Source organism: Babylonia areolata, chromosome 33, assembly GCF_041734735.1.
Source record: "Babylonia areolata isolate BAREFJ2019XMU chromosome 33, ASM4173473v1, whole genome shotgun sequence".
Lineage (NCBI taxonomy): Eukaryota > Metazoa > Mollusca > Gastropoda > Neogastropoda > Buccinidae > Babylonia > Babylonia areolata.
In genome coordinates, this window is record NC_134908.1 from 3564845 (window position 1) to 3580821 (window position 15977).

Here is a 15977-nt window from a genome sequence, read left to right on the forward strand (position 1 = left end):
CGCCTAGGAAGCGAGAGAGAATCTGAGCGCGCTGGTTTGAATCACGGCTCAGCCGCTGATATTTTCTCCCCCTCCATTAGACCTTGAGTGGTGGTCTGGGCGCTAGTCATTCGGATGAGACGATAAACCGAGGTTACTTAGCGCACGTAAAAGAACCCACGGCAACAAAAGGGTTGTTCCTGGCAAAATTCGGAAGAAGAAACTCACTTTGATCGGAAAAACAAATAAAACTGCACACAGGAAAAAATACAAAAAAATGGGTGGCGCTGTAGAATAGCGACGCGCTCTCCTTGGGGAGAGCAGCCCGAATTTCACACAGAGAAATCTGTTGTGATAAAAAAGGAATACAAATATATATAAACAAATACATATAAACAAATACAAATATAAAGCGCTTGTAGGTGTGTATGTATCGAATCAACAGCGATAATAACGATGATATTATTGTCCCATTTTTTTTGTGTGTGTGTGTGTCTCCAGCCCCACAGCCGCATGCACGGGGTGCACTCCGGAATCAACAGCGATAATAACGATGATATTATTGTCGGGTTTTTTGTGTGTGTGTGTGTCTCCAGCCCCACAGCCGCATGCACGGGGTGCACTCCTTCGTGGTGGTCTTCATGGTGCTGGGCCTTCTCTTTGTATGTGCAGTGATGGCCTAGAGGTAACGCGTCCGCCTAGGAAGCGAGAGAGAATCTGAGCGCGCTGGTTTGAATCACGCCTCACCCGCCGATATTTTCTCCCCCTCCTCTAGACCTTGAGTGGTGATCTGGGCGCTAGTCATTTGGATGAGACGATAAACCGAGGTCCCATGTGCAGCATGCACTTAGAGCACGTAAAAGAACCCACGGCAACAACAGGGTTGTTCCTGGCAAAATTCTTAAGAAAAATCCACTTTGATAGGAAAAACAAATAAAACTGATGCAGGAAAAAAAAAAAAAATGGGTGGCGCTGTAGTACAGCGATGCGCTCTCCCTGGGGAGAGCAGCCCGAATTTCACACAGAGAAATCTGTTGTGATAAGAAGGAATACAAATATATATAAATAAATACAAATATAAAACGCTTGTAGGTGTGTTTGTATCGAATCAGCAGCGATAATAACGATGATATTATTGTCCCATTTTTTGTGTGTGTGTGTGTCTCCAGCCCCACAGCCGCATGCACGGGGTGTACTCCGGAATCAGCAGCGATAATAACGATGATATTATTGTCCCTTTTTGTGTGTGTGTGTGTGTGTCTCCAGCCCCACAGCCGCATGCACGGGGTGCACTCCTTCGTGATGGTCTTCATGGTGCTGGGCCTTCTCTTCGCCCTGACGCCCGTCATCCAGTACTATCCAGTCAGCTGCTGCGGCGAGCTCTTCCCCGCGTCCCCTGGTTTCTCCTCCTGCTCCTGCTGCTTCTCCTGCTGCCAGCGTTGCTGCCCCTCCTGGCTGCTGGTAGGTTGGGGGAGGTTGTGGAGGTGGAGGCAGCTGCGAGAGGAGGAGGAGGAGGAGGGAGGGGGGGGAAGGGGGGAGGAGGTGGTGGTGGTGGATGTGAATGTGAACGCGCCTGTTGATTCTTTGGTTATTCAGTGATGGCATGCTGGGTTTTTTTTGAGTATTTGGTGTTGTGATTTATATTGTGGGGTTGTTGGGTTTTTTTTCCCGTTTGTTTTGCTTTTTTTTTTCTCTTTCCCTCATTTTTGTCTCTGTGTGTGTGATGGCAGTGGCTGTATTTTGAGTCGGATCATTTTGTAGTTGTTTTGGTTGTGATCAGAGTGTGTTGCCGATAGATTTTTTTCCCCCCACTGACAGTGATATTAGATAGCAACGAAAAACAATCAGAGGAAGGTGGCAGAATGGTTAAGACACTTCTCCTCCGCCCAGTACAGTGTCTGTGAGGGCCTGGGTTTGATACCGGCACTCGCTCTTTCTCCCAGGTTTGAGAGGACAATCAAACTTGAGCGTCTAGTCATTCAGATGTGATGATAAACTGAGCTCCCGTATAGCATGCACTTGGCCCACTGGAAAAGAACCCGTAGCAATAAAAAGTGTTGTCCTCTGGCAAGAATTCTGTAGAAGTCCACTCTGATAGGTACACAAATACATGTGTATGCACTCAAGACCTGACTAAATGTATTAGGTTATACCGCTGTCGTGCATCTGCTCAGCAGATGTGGTACAGCGAAAATGAATTTCTCTGAATGCAGTGAGAAACTGGAAGCAGTGAATGTGTGTGTGTGTGTGTTGAGGGGTAGTGGACCTGTGTGTGCGTGAACAATCATGGGTTAACAGTTTTCCTTGCATTATGCCTATCTAACATGAGTGGCCTCATGAATTTGCTGTGGACATATTTGAGTGCTTTGACATTTTGTTTATGCATATGTCTTTTACATTTGGGTTTATGCATTATGTCTTTAACATCAGTTCTAATATCTGAATAACTTTCATCAGATTGTGTGCATCATTGCATGGCCATGTATTGAATATCTATATATGCAAACAGTGGTGTTGAACTTTAAAAATTTCTCTCTGTTGAAAAAAAAAAAAAAAATGGCATGGCTCCTTTTCCTGTGCTTTTCCTTGCCGTTGCATGACGTGAATCAGGGGATGGAATCTTGAAGTGTGTTCATATTTATTTTTGGTGAAATTTTGTTGTTGTTTTTTTCCTTTGGTTTTATTTTATTATTTTTTTCTTTTTTGTAATGCATGGTTGTATTGATCAGTGTTTGGTTGTGAATCAGTGTTTAATTGTGACTAAGCATTTAATTGGTACGATGTTGTGTGGTTGTTGTTGTTTTTTTTTGTGTGTGTGTGTGTGTGCAGAGTTGGATTTTTCTTCTTCTTTTTTTTTTTTTCTTTTTTTTTTCCTCCCTTTTTGGTTGTCTTTCTTGCTTCTTCTCGTTAAATGTTTTGTTGTGGGGTTTTTTTGTATTTCGATGGTCGGGGTTTCTGATAACGCATAATTAGGCATCCATGATATTTTGAAAAGGGAAATAACCCACCGCACATGTCCTGTGGGACATCCTAGACATTTCTAAAGTGGATATTGGAAATAGCTGGAATCTCACTCCATATTTATCTCAGATACAGTTTTGAGACACTGATGCCTATACTTATTGGAAATCATTTATGACGAGCATAATGGTAAAATGGGCACTCCAAGTAACAAGTGAATGTATGTTGATTGGAAGTATGATGAATATTAACGATGAGTATTAATGTTTAGAGAAGGATTTTGTGTGTGTGTATATTTTATCATAGCCATCCTACCTCTGACTTAACAGCGTAGTTCTAATTACTGCGCACAAAAAAATTCTGCAACCTTGCAAAACAAAAGCAAACAAACAAAAAACAAAATCAAAAGAATGCTCATAATTATTTACGAGGATATATTTTATTGTGGGATAAAAAAAAAAAAATGATGGAGACTATGACAATCATAATTATGTTCACTGTTGGCAGAATGAAACAGCTCACAAGAAGATGGGAAGATAACTAAGATGATTTTTTGTGTGTGTTTTTTTCTTTGTTTCTTTTGTTGTTGTTTTTTGACTCACTTGTGTAAACAAAGTGAGTCTATGTTTTAACCCGGTGTTCGGTTGTCTGTGTGTGTGTGTCTGTGTGTCTGTGGTAAACTTTAACATTGACATTTTCTCTGCAACTACTTTGTCAGTTGACACGAAATTTGGCATAAAAATAGGAAAAATCCAGTTCTTTCCAGTCATCTTGTTTAAAACAATATTGCGCTTCTGGGATTGGCACAAAAAAATAAAGAATGAAGCCTAATAATATGCAAACTGCATTAACTGTTCCCCAGCAGAGTAATTTCCCTTGTTCTGCTATTTACACCAAAACGTTTGCAATAAATAAAACTTCCATGCTTAGCAAAAGAAGTTCCTGTTTGAACAAAAAATGATAATAATGACAGATCCTTTGTTGGGTCGAATATCAGATCAAAGTGCCAAGTTTAGAGAATACAAAAAATATAAATATAACAGTAAATGCATTATACTCAATACATAAAAACTTGGATTTTTTTAAAAGTGTATCACAAGTGAGTCTTGAGGGCCTTGCCTTTCTTGTCTTGTTTTTGTTATGGTGGAATCTGAAAGAAAAAAAGTTCATGAAAATTCGAGTCTTTTGAAGTTTCTGGGTGGAGATGGTGCTGAAGTATTTGCAAATGTATGGGATATAGCAGAGAAGTGCTCCAATGTTCTTTTCCCTCCACAGTTTAACTCTCTCCGGACGAAGGAATGCATGAGCATTCCTACATAAAATGTATTCGGTTTCAGACGACAGAATGGAATAGCATTTTCAAGAAATAAAAATCCATCACGCGCTGTACACGTGATTTTGTGATTAGCCAAGCAGAGTGCGCTGTTCTGGGTCACTCCACAATCAAATGGTATGATTGGTCAGCCTGCCATGTGTGGCCCGTCTCGCACACGCTGACAAAGTCGCTGACCAGTTGTCTGCTCGCGTGCCAGCCTGTTAGCAAAGCGGGCTCTTCTCAAAATGTTGTGAAGCGAACAAGGCAGCAACGGCAACGTTTTAGGGTTGCCGAAGTACTTGAAATGCTACAAACTGAAGGGTGGGACATTGAAGAGGTGGATGATGACGAAGAAGAAAGCAAATTTAATGCAGAAAGCGAACATGGGTATGGTGATTCAGGGTGAAAAATTGACAGTATTTTCTACATATGGCAAAACTGTAAAAATAAGATGAGAAATTTTTTTTATATGTAATAGCTCAACACGTAATAAACCAGTTCTGAAAGCTTAATTTTCTTACTCTGTATTTTGTATTTTTTGTAAATTTTTTTCCAAACCCTTACAAATGGGCCGTCTGTGGGGAAAAGCAAGGGAAAAAACTTGTCGTCCGAGTGAGCTAATATGATGTTTAGGGGAACTGAAGATGATATGTGACAGTTTTTGTATTGTCTTTGGAGGACAGATCTCAACACTTTCTCCATTTCATGATCTGGGAGTGGATGCTATATTAGATAAATTACTAGTAATCTGATTTTATTTATGAATAATTGGGGGCCAGGGGGGGGGGGGGGGGGGGGGGGGGGGGTTGTTTACAAAACTTTGTGAAATTATTTTTTGTCAGCAGACACACATTCTGTCAGCATTTATTGTAACATTTTATTGTGATGATAGATCTTTGTACTGTGTTGTGTCTGTGTGTTATACTGATCGTGTTGTGTTGTGTATGTCTGGTCCTGGTTTTTATTTTGTCGTGGGGGAGGGGGGTTGTTTACAAAACTTTGTGAAATTATTTTTTGTCAGCAGGCACACATTCTGTCAGCATTTATTGTAACATTTTATTGTGATGATAGATCTTTGTGCTGTGTTGTGTCTGTGTGTTACACTGATCGTGTTGTGTATGTGTATGTCTGGTCCTGGTTTTTATTTTATCGTGGGGGAGGGGGGTTGTTTACAAAACTTTGTGAAATTATTTTTTGTCAGCAGACACAGATTCTGTCAGCATTTATTGTAACATTTTATTGTGATGATAGATCTTTGTACTGTGTTGTGTCTGTGTGTTACACTGATCGTGTTGTGTTGTGTATGTCTGGTCCTGGTTTTTATTTTATCGTGGGGGAGGGGGGTTGTTTACAAAACTTTGTGAAATTATTTTTTTGTCAGGAGGCACAGATTCTGTCAGCATTTATTGTAACATTTTATTGTGATGATAGATCTTTGTACTGTGTTCTGTCTGTGTGTTATACTGATCGTGTTGTGTTGTGTATGTCTGGTCCTGGTTTTTATTTTATCGTGTGATTTTGTTCCAGTTTATATTGAAATAAGGTGACATATTCTGATACTGGTTTTGGAATTTGCATATTGGGACTGATTTTGTTGTGTATGTGTGTGTGTGTGTGTGTGCAGTTTTTTTTTTATTGTGTGCTTGTAATTTTGATTTTGTTTTGTGTATAATTCTGATTATGTTGCACGTGCGTAATATTGATTTTGTTCGTTTTTATGATGAGATAAGCAAAGATTAAAAGTAGTTAAAAGATATTTCGGCTTTCTGTGCATGCTGGTATATGATCAGTTTTGAGTTTGGTATGTCTTTGGATGCTGTGAACTGATACAGGATGTATATGTTCCAATGAAAGAAAGGGTGCTTCTGAAAAATATGAATTGTTGCATGGCAAGAATTTGGGGTGATGGCTTCTAATGCATGTTTCAGTGTTGCATGATGGTTGTGCTAATTGATTATGATTGATTTGATTGCACTGAATGTTGATTTTTCTGATTTTCTTACAACTTTGTGTGTTTACACGGAAGCTGCTGATGAAATTGAAAACAGATGTACGCTTCATTGTTTTCAGTTGCGTTGTCTGAATTAAATTTAAAAGAGTGGAATTGATTTTAACAGTGTTTGTGTTTTTTGTTTTGTTTTGTTTTATTAACTGCGCTTACCACCACCACCACTACTCTCTGTTCCCCCATCCTCCCCCCCCCCCCCCCCCCCCCTCTCTCTTGGGATAGCAGGAGCCCTTTAACTCATTCTGTACTGCCCGATGACATTCTTCATTATACTCTCTGTACTGGCTGCTTGTTTATGTTACAAAAAAAAATATCTTAACCAAGGAATGCAAGTACACACAGCTGTGGAATTTTGTGTTAATATAAAGAATAGAATGGACTAACATTTGGCAAAGTTTCAAAGCACTCACTTTTTTATTGACTGATTTATTGACCAAAAAAAATCCATGGTTTTCACAACTGACATTAAGGGGGTGAGTTTTTTCTCATAACATAGAAATTTTACAAATGTGGTCTTTTGGAACCACAGACACTTTCTAATTGCAGCAATTTAATGGGCAAATGCGATGCACAGTGGATATCTACTATAGATTCAGTTTGCATTCGACTTTGAGCCACAGTACTTGCCGAAGTTGACGGAGACACCATCTTGTCGAGTGAGCGAGCGAGAAGGCAGAGATGGGTGACTGTACGCTCGAATGTATTGTGCTCAAACAAAGGCGTTCTCAGCCACAGTAAAAGTACAGGTGCACTTTTGGGTGACTGTAGAACAGAGTTGTGCTGTTTTATTTAGGACAAGACCGTTAACCTATGAACTACGAATTTTTAAACTCGCGGTACCACAGTAACAAAGCGTTGTGCGCATGTGGTATGCTATAGCATACCTTGGTATAGAAGGAGTTAAGAATCCAGTCTCTCTGCCCTTTGCTCTGTCTCTCTTTCTTCCTCCGTTGTTTTATTTTGTTAGATGGTGTGTAATGTGATGTTCACATATATAGAATGTGATTTTGACACATCGTAATGTTCGCATACCCCCTCATGAATGGCCTAGGCCTTTACATGAATAATGCATCTTGAAGCTTGAATCACTTTCTTCACAACATTGTGTGTGTGTGTGTAGATAGATTTTTTTTTTTTTTTTTTTTTTTCTGAAAGGATACCTGGAGTTGATGTACAGACTTTCAGTTGTGGACACCTTGACATTCTAACGTATTGCATGATCCACACACACGTTCATTTCAGACTTGTGCCATGTATGACTATAATTTGTATTCTGTCATAAATGAAAACTAAGGCAGCTAAACTATTTATAAGAAGGGGTGCTTATTGGATACGTTTTGATTTCATGAGCGATAGAATAGAAACATGCTTGTATACTCTTCAGTTCTGTATCTATGTGTGTGTGTGCGTGGATAAGTTAAACTTTGGCATCTTCCCTGGAGGTACTGTGGGAGAATCTGTTAACTCACTCTGGACGATTAGTTCTCTCCCTTGCTTTTCCCTGCCGACAACCCATTTGTTAGGGTTAGGAAAAAAAAATCACAAAAAATACAAAACATAAAGTAACTGAATGCAACTCACTGTACTTGACCCACTGACCCCTCTCCTCACGTCGTGTGAACACCCACTCCCCTCCCTCTCCACTGCTCTCAGAAGCTGAGTCACAATCAGTAACTTCTTGCTGGTAGCTTTCTTCACTGCAGATACTTTATTCAACGTCTTCATCATCCTCGTCGATGTCGAAACCTTCAGTTTGAAGCATTTCAGTCACTTCAACGGTGGTAAAAGCCGCTGTCACTCCACAAATTTTTACTTGTATGGTCTGCAACACCATTTTCGATACGTATGCAGATTAGCTCGTCGTGTGGGGCCCTGAACTCGCTGGCTCACTGTGGAGTGTGTTGTTACGAAATCTCATGAAGAAACTTTCCATTCAACCCTTGACATGTTCACAATGCCCGGTGTAGCTGCGATTGTTATGCTACCCCATGAGGAAAACATAGAAAAAATTTTTAATTGTCGAAACCACTGTAGCGTTTCAGTGTCCGGAACGCTACCTTACGTTAGGAACGCTATAGCGTTCCATCGTCCGGAGTAAGGCACTGGGCATCTGATCCAGTGGTCCGGGTTTGATCCCCCGTTTCAGCCAGGTGTTGTGTTCTTGGGAGAGGCACTGCACTTCAATTTTCCATCACTCACACCCAGGTATGAATGCGTACCTGACTTGGTTTGGGAATGTTAAAACGGCGGAAGGAGAGGATTGGGCCCCTCCCCCGCCCCCACTCCCCCCCCAATCATCCTTGTGCCGAGCTGAAGACATTGCGGATACGAGTTCACTGCCCTGATGGCCTTTAAAGGCTATGTGACCTTTGACCTTTCTTTTATTTTTTTTTTATTGGTGACCACTAGGTAATGCATGGTGTACAAGTGAAACTTGAAAAGATAGCGATACCTTTCTATCGCCTCTTTTACTGATACGGTGTGATAAGCAGGGTGAGAGGTGAAAGGTCAAGGTCATGACTGGAATTTGGATAATGAAGCTTGCAGCCTACATCCGGTTTTCACCAAACTTGGAGTAGTCGCTTGCTTTGACGACAGCTTTATCGGTATTGAAATTTCAAGGTCAAACGTCAAGGTCACAACATGATTAACGTCAAAAGAAAATGTTTGTTGGAGCAGCCCTGCTTTTTAGTGCAGTGGTCTCATGTTGTGCTGAACCAGAGGAGTTCTAGCAGGCCTGAAGCTGTGGGGTAGAATATGTTGGTATCGTTTGCACGTCTTGAAGACCTTGCCTCACTTTATTTTCTGAAGATAGATGTTTTTGTCATTTTTGTGGGTTTTTTTTTTTTTTCCCCCCCCGTTTCCCCCAGGTGTTAAGAATAAATGAAACAAATGTGCATGCTTATTCCATTCCGACATTTAAGAGCAGTTCAATTAAAAAAAAATTTTTTTTAATAAATTGTTCGTTAATTAACCCCTCATCTGCTGAACCTTTCTGAAACAAAGTCAGGGTGGCACTTCGGTGAGTGTTCAGTGATGCCTGTTCTGATGTAACGTACTTTGGACACCCGCTTACTGAGCCCCCTACTGACGACAATAAAGGCTTAGTCGCAGAGTCAGACTGAGCGAGTGTTCCCCTGCCCCCACCCCAAGAGTTGAAACTGCCACCATGCCCCCTTCAGCAACAGTCCCCCATGAATCTGCTGACGCTGAAGACACTGAGAGGACTTATCCCATCTTGTGGTGGTTCTTTTTAGTGGCAGTGGGTTTGTTTGTTTTTTTTCTATTTTACTTAACAAAAATAGCGCAAAACCAAAGGGGGAGAAGTCCAGAAGAAGAAAAAGAAACGTTAACCAATGTCCTGACCCGTAACCTCCTTCTGGGTTTGTGGGCTGCAACTCCCACGTTCACTCGTATGTACACGAGTGGGCTTTTATGTGTATGACCGTTTTTACCCCGCCCTACTCGGCTTTCGGGGGGCCATAACCTTGATCATTCCTCGGGCAACAGCGCTGCACTGATGAGCATACTCATGAGCAGTGAAGAGGAAGGTGGCAGAATGGTTAAGACGCTTATCAACCTGTACGGAGTCCGTGAGGGTCTGGGTTCGAATCCTAACCTTTCCACAACACATGATCATTCAGGGCTTCTGGGGCCAGTCGCATTGCTCGGACGGAAGAGCGTAGTATGGTCGTAACCCGCTACCAACTGTGTGGAGTATGGAACTGACCAATGGCGTAGTTCGGTCAGCGTAGGCATTTAGTCACGTGTAACTGTCAAAAAGTCAGAGCCAAGCAATGCAACTGGCACCTGGCGAGTCAGAAATCTTGGGGGTCCCGGGGACTCCTTCACATAAGTCTTGGGTGTCCCAAGGAGGAAGGTGGCGGAACGGTTAAGATGCTCATCTGTCAGCACAGTGTCTGTGAGGATTTGTATTTGTATTTCTTTTTATCACAACAGATTTCTCTGTGTGAAATTCGGGCTGCTCTCCCCAGGGAGAGCGCATCGCTACACTACAGCGCCACCCTTTTTTTTTTGTATTTTTTCCTGCATGCAGTTTTATTTCTTTTTCCTATCGATGTGGATTTTTCTACAGAATTTTGCCAGGAACAACCCTTTTGTTGCCGTGGGTTCTTTTACGTGCGCTAAGTGCATGCTGCACACGGGACCTCGGTTTATCGTCTCATCCGAATGACTAGCGTCCAGACCACCACTCAAAGTCTAGTGGAGGGGGAGAAAATATCGGCGGCTGAACCGTGATTCGAACCAGCGCGCTCAGATTCTCTCGCTTCCTAGGCGGACGCGTTACCTCTAGGCCATCACTCCGGGGTTCAGTTTGCACTCTTGCCCTTTCTCCCAAGTTTTACAGGAAGATCTTCTTCTTCTGCGTTCACTCGTATGCACACGAGTGGGCTTTTACGTGTATGACCGTTTTTACCCCGCCATGTAGGCAGCCATACTCCGTTTTCGGGGGTGTGCATGCTGGGTATGTTCTTGTTTCCATAACCCACCGAACGCTGACATGGATTACAGGATCTTTAACGTGCGTATTTGATCTTCTGCTTGCATATGCACACGAAGGGGGTTCAGGCACTAGCAGGTCTGCACATATGTTGACGTGGGAGATCGTAAAAATCTCCACCCTTTACCCACCAGGCGCCGTCACCGTGATTCGAACCCGGGACCCTCAGATTGACAGTCCAACGCTTTAACCACTCGGCTATTGCGCCCGTCACAGGAAGATCAAACTGAGCGTCTTAGTCATTCAGCTGAGATGGGGACCTATGTGCAGCACGCACTGAAAAAAAGAACCCATGGTGACAAAAGTATTTACAATACACAATCTTTATTGTCTGTACTTAGTACAGAGATTTTTCTTTTTGGCAGTATTGTCCTCTGGCAGCAAAATTGTGTGGAAGAAATCCACTCTGATAGGTACACACATGTATTTTTCGCATTGCACACAAGACCCGTCCAGTGTGTTGGGTAACGCTGCTGGTCAGGCAATCTGCCTAGGAAGACGTGGTGTAGCATGTATGGATTTGTCCGAACGCAGAGACAGCCTCCTTGAGAAACTGAAACTGGAAAAAAAAAATTTTTTTAAATTGAGCAGTTAAGGGGTTAAAATGAGCGGTATAAAGATGAATATTGATGTGATGGTGGCCTGATGTTGCCCTTTGCTGTGTGACAGGGGAAACTGTGGCCGACGTCGGGATACTCGGGAATTGAGGATTCAAGCCCCCCTGCGTTGTTAATCTAACTTGCCGTCAGCTAGGCGTTTTTTTTTTTTTTACTGTCGAATGGATCTGCAGTGTGGGGTGGGGTGGGGGGGTTTGTTGTGGGTGTATATGTGATTGGAGTGTGGGGAGTAGGGTTGTTGGTGTATGTAGATGTGTAGGTGTATGCATTAATGTGTGTGTGGGGGTGTGCATGTGTGTGTGTGGTTGTGTGTATGTATGTGTGCGGGTGGGTGTGTGGGGGGGTGGACAGGTATGGGTGTATGTGTGTGGGTATGTACACGTATGTGTGTGGATGGGTGTGCATGTTTGGGTGTGTGTACCTCTCTATGTGGATGGGTGTATATGTACTTGCTTGTTTTCCAGTACACATGCACATACTTGTGGGGGAAAAGTAAGGATCTGAAGTGATTATTTTGTGCACAATTTTTTTAACAGCTTCTTTTCTTTTTTTTCCCCCCCCCCTCTCTTCTTATAAAAGAACTGATTTGTGCCTGAAATAAACTGAATTTTCAAGAGTATGTCTGTGCATTGCAATAATCTCCCTTTCATTTTTTTCCTCCCTCCCTCTCTCCATTTTTTTTTTTTCTTTTTCTCTTTTCAGTCCCCATTTTGAGTGATCATACCAGACAGATTATGCGCAGAGAGCTGTAAGAATATACACAATAGCATGACATCTTCATTGATAAATATTTATGCAGAAACGTCTGTAAATTTTGAGTGATCATACTAGACAGATAATGTGGATAGAGTTTTTAGAATATACACAATAGCATGACGTCTTCATTGATAAATATTTATGCAGAAACGTCTGTAAATTTACAATGATCATACTATACAGATTATGCGGATAGAGCTGTAAGAATGTACACAATAGCGTGACGTCTTAATTGATAAATATTTATGCAGAAACGTCTGTAAATTTTCAGTGATCGTACTAGACAGATTATGCGGATAGAGCTGTAAGAATATACACAATAGCATTACGTCTTCATTGATAAATATTTATGCAGAAACGTCTGTAAATTTTCAGTGATCGTACTAGACAGATTATGCGGATAGAGCTTTAAGAATATACACAATAGCAAGACATCTTCATTGTTAAATATTTATGCAGAAACGTCTGTAAATTTTGAATGATCATACTAGACAGATTATGTGGATAGAGCTTTAAGAATATGTGCAATAGCATGACGTCTTAATTGATAAATATTCATGCAGAAACGTCTGTAAATTTTCAGTGATCGTACTAGACAGAATATGCGGATAGAGCTTTAAGAATAAATATTTATGCAGAAATGTCTGTAAATTTTCAATGATTGTACTAGACAGATTATGCAGATAGAGCTTTAAGAATATACACAATAGCAAGACATCTTCATTGATAAATATTTATGCAGAAACGTCTGTAAATTTTGAATGATCATACTAGACAGATAATGTGGATAGAGCTTTAAGAATATGTGCAATAGCAAGACGTCTTCATTGATTAATATTTATGCAGAAAGGTCTGAAAACTCTGTTTTCAGTCTCAGATATTTTTATCTGAAACTGAGGATGGTCAGTCACTATCACAGACAGACAGATTGTGGCATTCCACTATCACACAAAGTTTGCTGCACGTCTTTCAAGCATGTGGGGAATACATATATATGTATATACATATATATGTCTGTGTGACCTGTAACCAGATAGTGTGTATGCATGTTTTGAAAAATATGGCATTCATCAAATAGTAGTGAGTATTGTGTTTGTTTCTTTATATATTTTTCATTTTGAGATTGGGGATGGAGGTGGGGGGTGAAGAAGAAGTTGGGGTGGAACAGAAAAATAACATTGGTGAATGTGTGAAGTATTATTTTTGTTGTTGGTTTTTCTTTTTGTGTGTGTGTGTGTGTGTTTGACTTGTTGATATGCATATATATATATATATATATAATTTCTTCTTTTTTTTCTTCCTTGTTTTTGAGTTTTTCTTTCCAATAAATATAATGAATCATTTATAGCCTGTGTATAGCTTTTGCTTCGAAGGAACCATGACATTCTCTGTGTATTTATATGTGTGTGTTACTTATGTGTGTGTGTGTGTGCATGCGCGCGCAAAAAGGAACTGAAAAACGAATGCTTGTTTGTTGTTAGTTTTTTTATGCAGGCAAAGCAAATAATATCAACAGGCTGGAAATCAGTCTTTTTTTTTAGAATTGATTTCTTGTGTTAAAGATATTTGTGGAATATTTTGAAATTGTGTATTAAAATTTATGACTGGTTATAAAATCACTTATTGTTCCTACATCTGTAGAAGAGGAATGAAATTGTGTGTGTGTGTGTGTGTGTGTGGACAGATTCAACAGCCAAATGTGGAACAGACTCTGAAAATGATTATAAGTCATTCTAAGCACTTGGCTAAAATTCCACTAAAAAATGACATTATGTAAAGGATGTCCTGGATTGCATACAAAACTGAAAGTCATCTTTCAAAAAAATGACAAATGTGTTAATGATAGCACGGATTGCATACTCAATACAATTAATCTTTTTTAAAGAAAAATTACAGTTTAAACAGGTGGCATGAACTGCTCCCACAAGGCTAAATTAATCTTTATAAAAATATCGCAATTTGTAAAAGATGACATGGATTCCATAGCACGCTAAAATTCATCTTTTAAAAAATCAATTTCTTCTTTTGAACTAAATGATGAGTAAAAGATGTATTGAATTGGATAATTGGTTAAAAAAACCCATCTAGTAGAAAGAAAAAAAAAGTTTTAAAAAAAGCAACAACAACGATGATGATAAAACATTCTGCAAACGGATGGATGGCATTCATATGAAATGATATGCGAGGTGCTGTATGCAGCTTACAATTGACACACTGTAAAAGAACCCGTGACAACACAAGTGTCCTCTGGCAAAATTCTGCAGAAAAGATCCACTCTGTTGCATACAGATATAATTATTATATGCATGCACATAAGGCCTGACCAGCTCATTGGGTTATGGCTGCTGGTCAGGCATCTGCTTTGCAGATGTGGTGTAGCATGCATGGATCGTAACACAGCGTTTCCTGATACAGAAACGTTAAGAAGATAACTGGAAAGGTATCACTATCCTTTCAAATTTCAATTATTAAATACAAAGCATGTTATCAATAGAGGCTTTTAGAAACAGTTACTTTCAATTTCTCTCCATGGGTGAACTATATAGTAGTTAGGACAGGACAAAAGTCCAGACCCCAGCTGGAGTCTGCACCAGTGAGCCACGATACGGATGTTCTTCTTCATCTTCCAATAACGTCCAACGGTTATTGCTGACCTTTATTGACATTTACATGTATGACCATTTTGTTAATTTACCCCGCCATGTAGGCAGCCATACTCTATTTTCAGGGATTTGCATGTTGGTTATGTTCTTGTTTCCATAACCCACCGAACGCTGACATGGATTACAGGATCTTTAACACGGGTGTTTGATATTCTGCGTGCGTATACATATATGAAAGGGGTTCAGGCACAAGCTGGTCAGCACATATTATGTTGACCTGGGAGATAGGAAAAATCTCCACTGTATATGTCGCAGTTTGGACAGGGCAAGACGGGCGTAATAGCCGAGTGGTTAAAGCATTGGACTGTCAATCTGAGGGTCCCGGGTTCGAATCACGGTGACGGCGCCTGGTGGGTAAAGGGCGGAGATTTTTACGATCTCCCAGGTCAACGTATGTGCTAGTGCCTGAACCCCCTTCGTGTGTAAATGCAAGCAGAAGATCAAATGCGCACGTTAAAGATCCTGTAATCCATGTCAGCGTTCGGTGGGTTATGGAAACAAGAACATACCCAGCATGCACACCCCCGAAAACGGAGTATGGCTGCCTACATGGCGGGGTAAAAACGGTCATACACGTAAAAGCCCACTCGTGTGCATACGAGTGAACGTGGGAGTTGCAGCCCACGAATGCAGAAGAAGGACAGGGCAAGATTCCAGACCCCTGCCGAAGTCTGCACCAGAGTGCCGCGTTAAGTATGTTAATATGTGTCTCACAGTGTGTGACCTACTGTTTTCACATAACGCCCTGTAGCTGGGGTTAACGCCTCTATCTCCCTCTCTCTCAAGAGCGTTGGCCTGGTGGTAACACATCCGCCTAGGAAGGGAGAGAATCTGAGTGCACTGGTTCCGAATCCACTGTCGCCTGTATTAACTCAATCAGTTCGGCCAGTCCTCTCTTCTCCTCTACACAGACCCCTCGGATGTCCAGTGGGTGTCTCAATGACCCAACCTTTAGCTTCCGTCGTCAGAATTGTGGTATTCTTTGTCAACTTTCACCTCTTCAGTATAAGAGCCTTCCACTTGCAATATTTTGATGGTGGTTAATTGGCTTGAAACGCTGTTAACGTCGTCTCTTTCGCCGTTCGTATGGAGAGAGTTAATGTTTCTCAAGTTCCCCTCCCAACACCGACAGCAGTGGAAGCCAAACTGCCGTACG

General features: G+C 41.2%; 1 protein-coding gene across 1 annotated transcript in view; it reads left to right on the forward strand.

Annotated features, from left to right (window-relative positions):
* The window catches only part of LOC143276990 (uncharacterized), a 17546-nt gene extending 5935 nt beyond the window's left edge, over window positions 1-11611 (forward strand). The window contains exons 6-7 of the mRNA XM_076581696.1: window positions 1246-1440; window positions 11455-11611. Of these exons, the coding sequence (XP_076437811.1) occupies window positions 1246-1440; window positions 11455-11523 (264 nt within the window). The 3' untranslated portion in view covers window positions 11524-11611. The remainder of the gene's footprint in view (window positions 1-1245; window positions 1441-11454) is intronic.
* Window positions 11612-15977: the final 4366 nt, after the last annotated feature.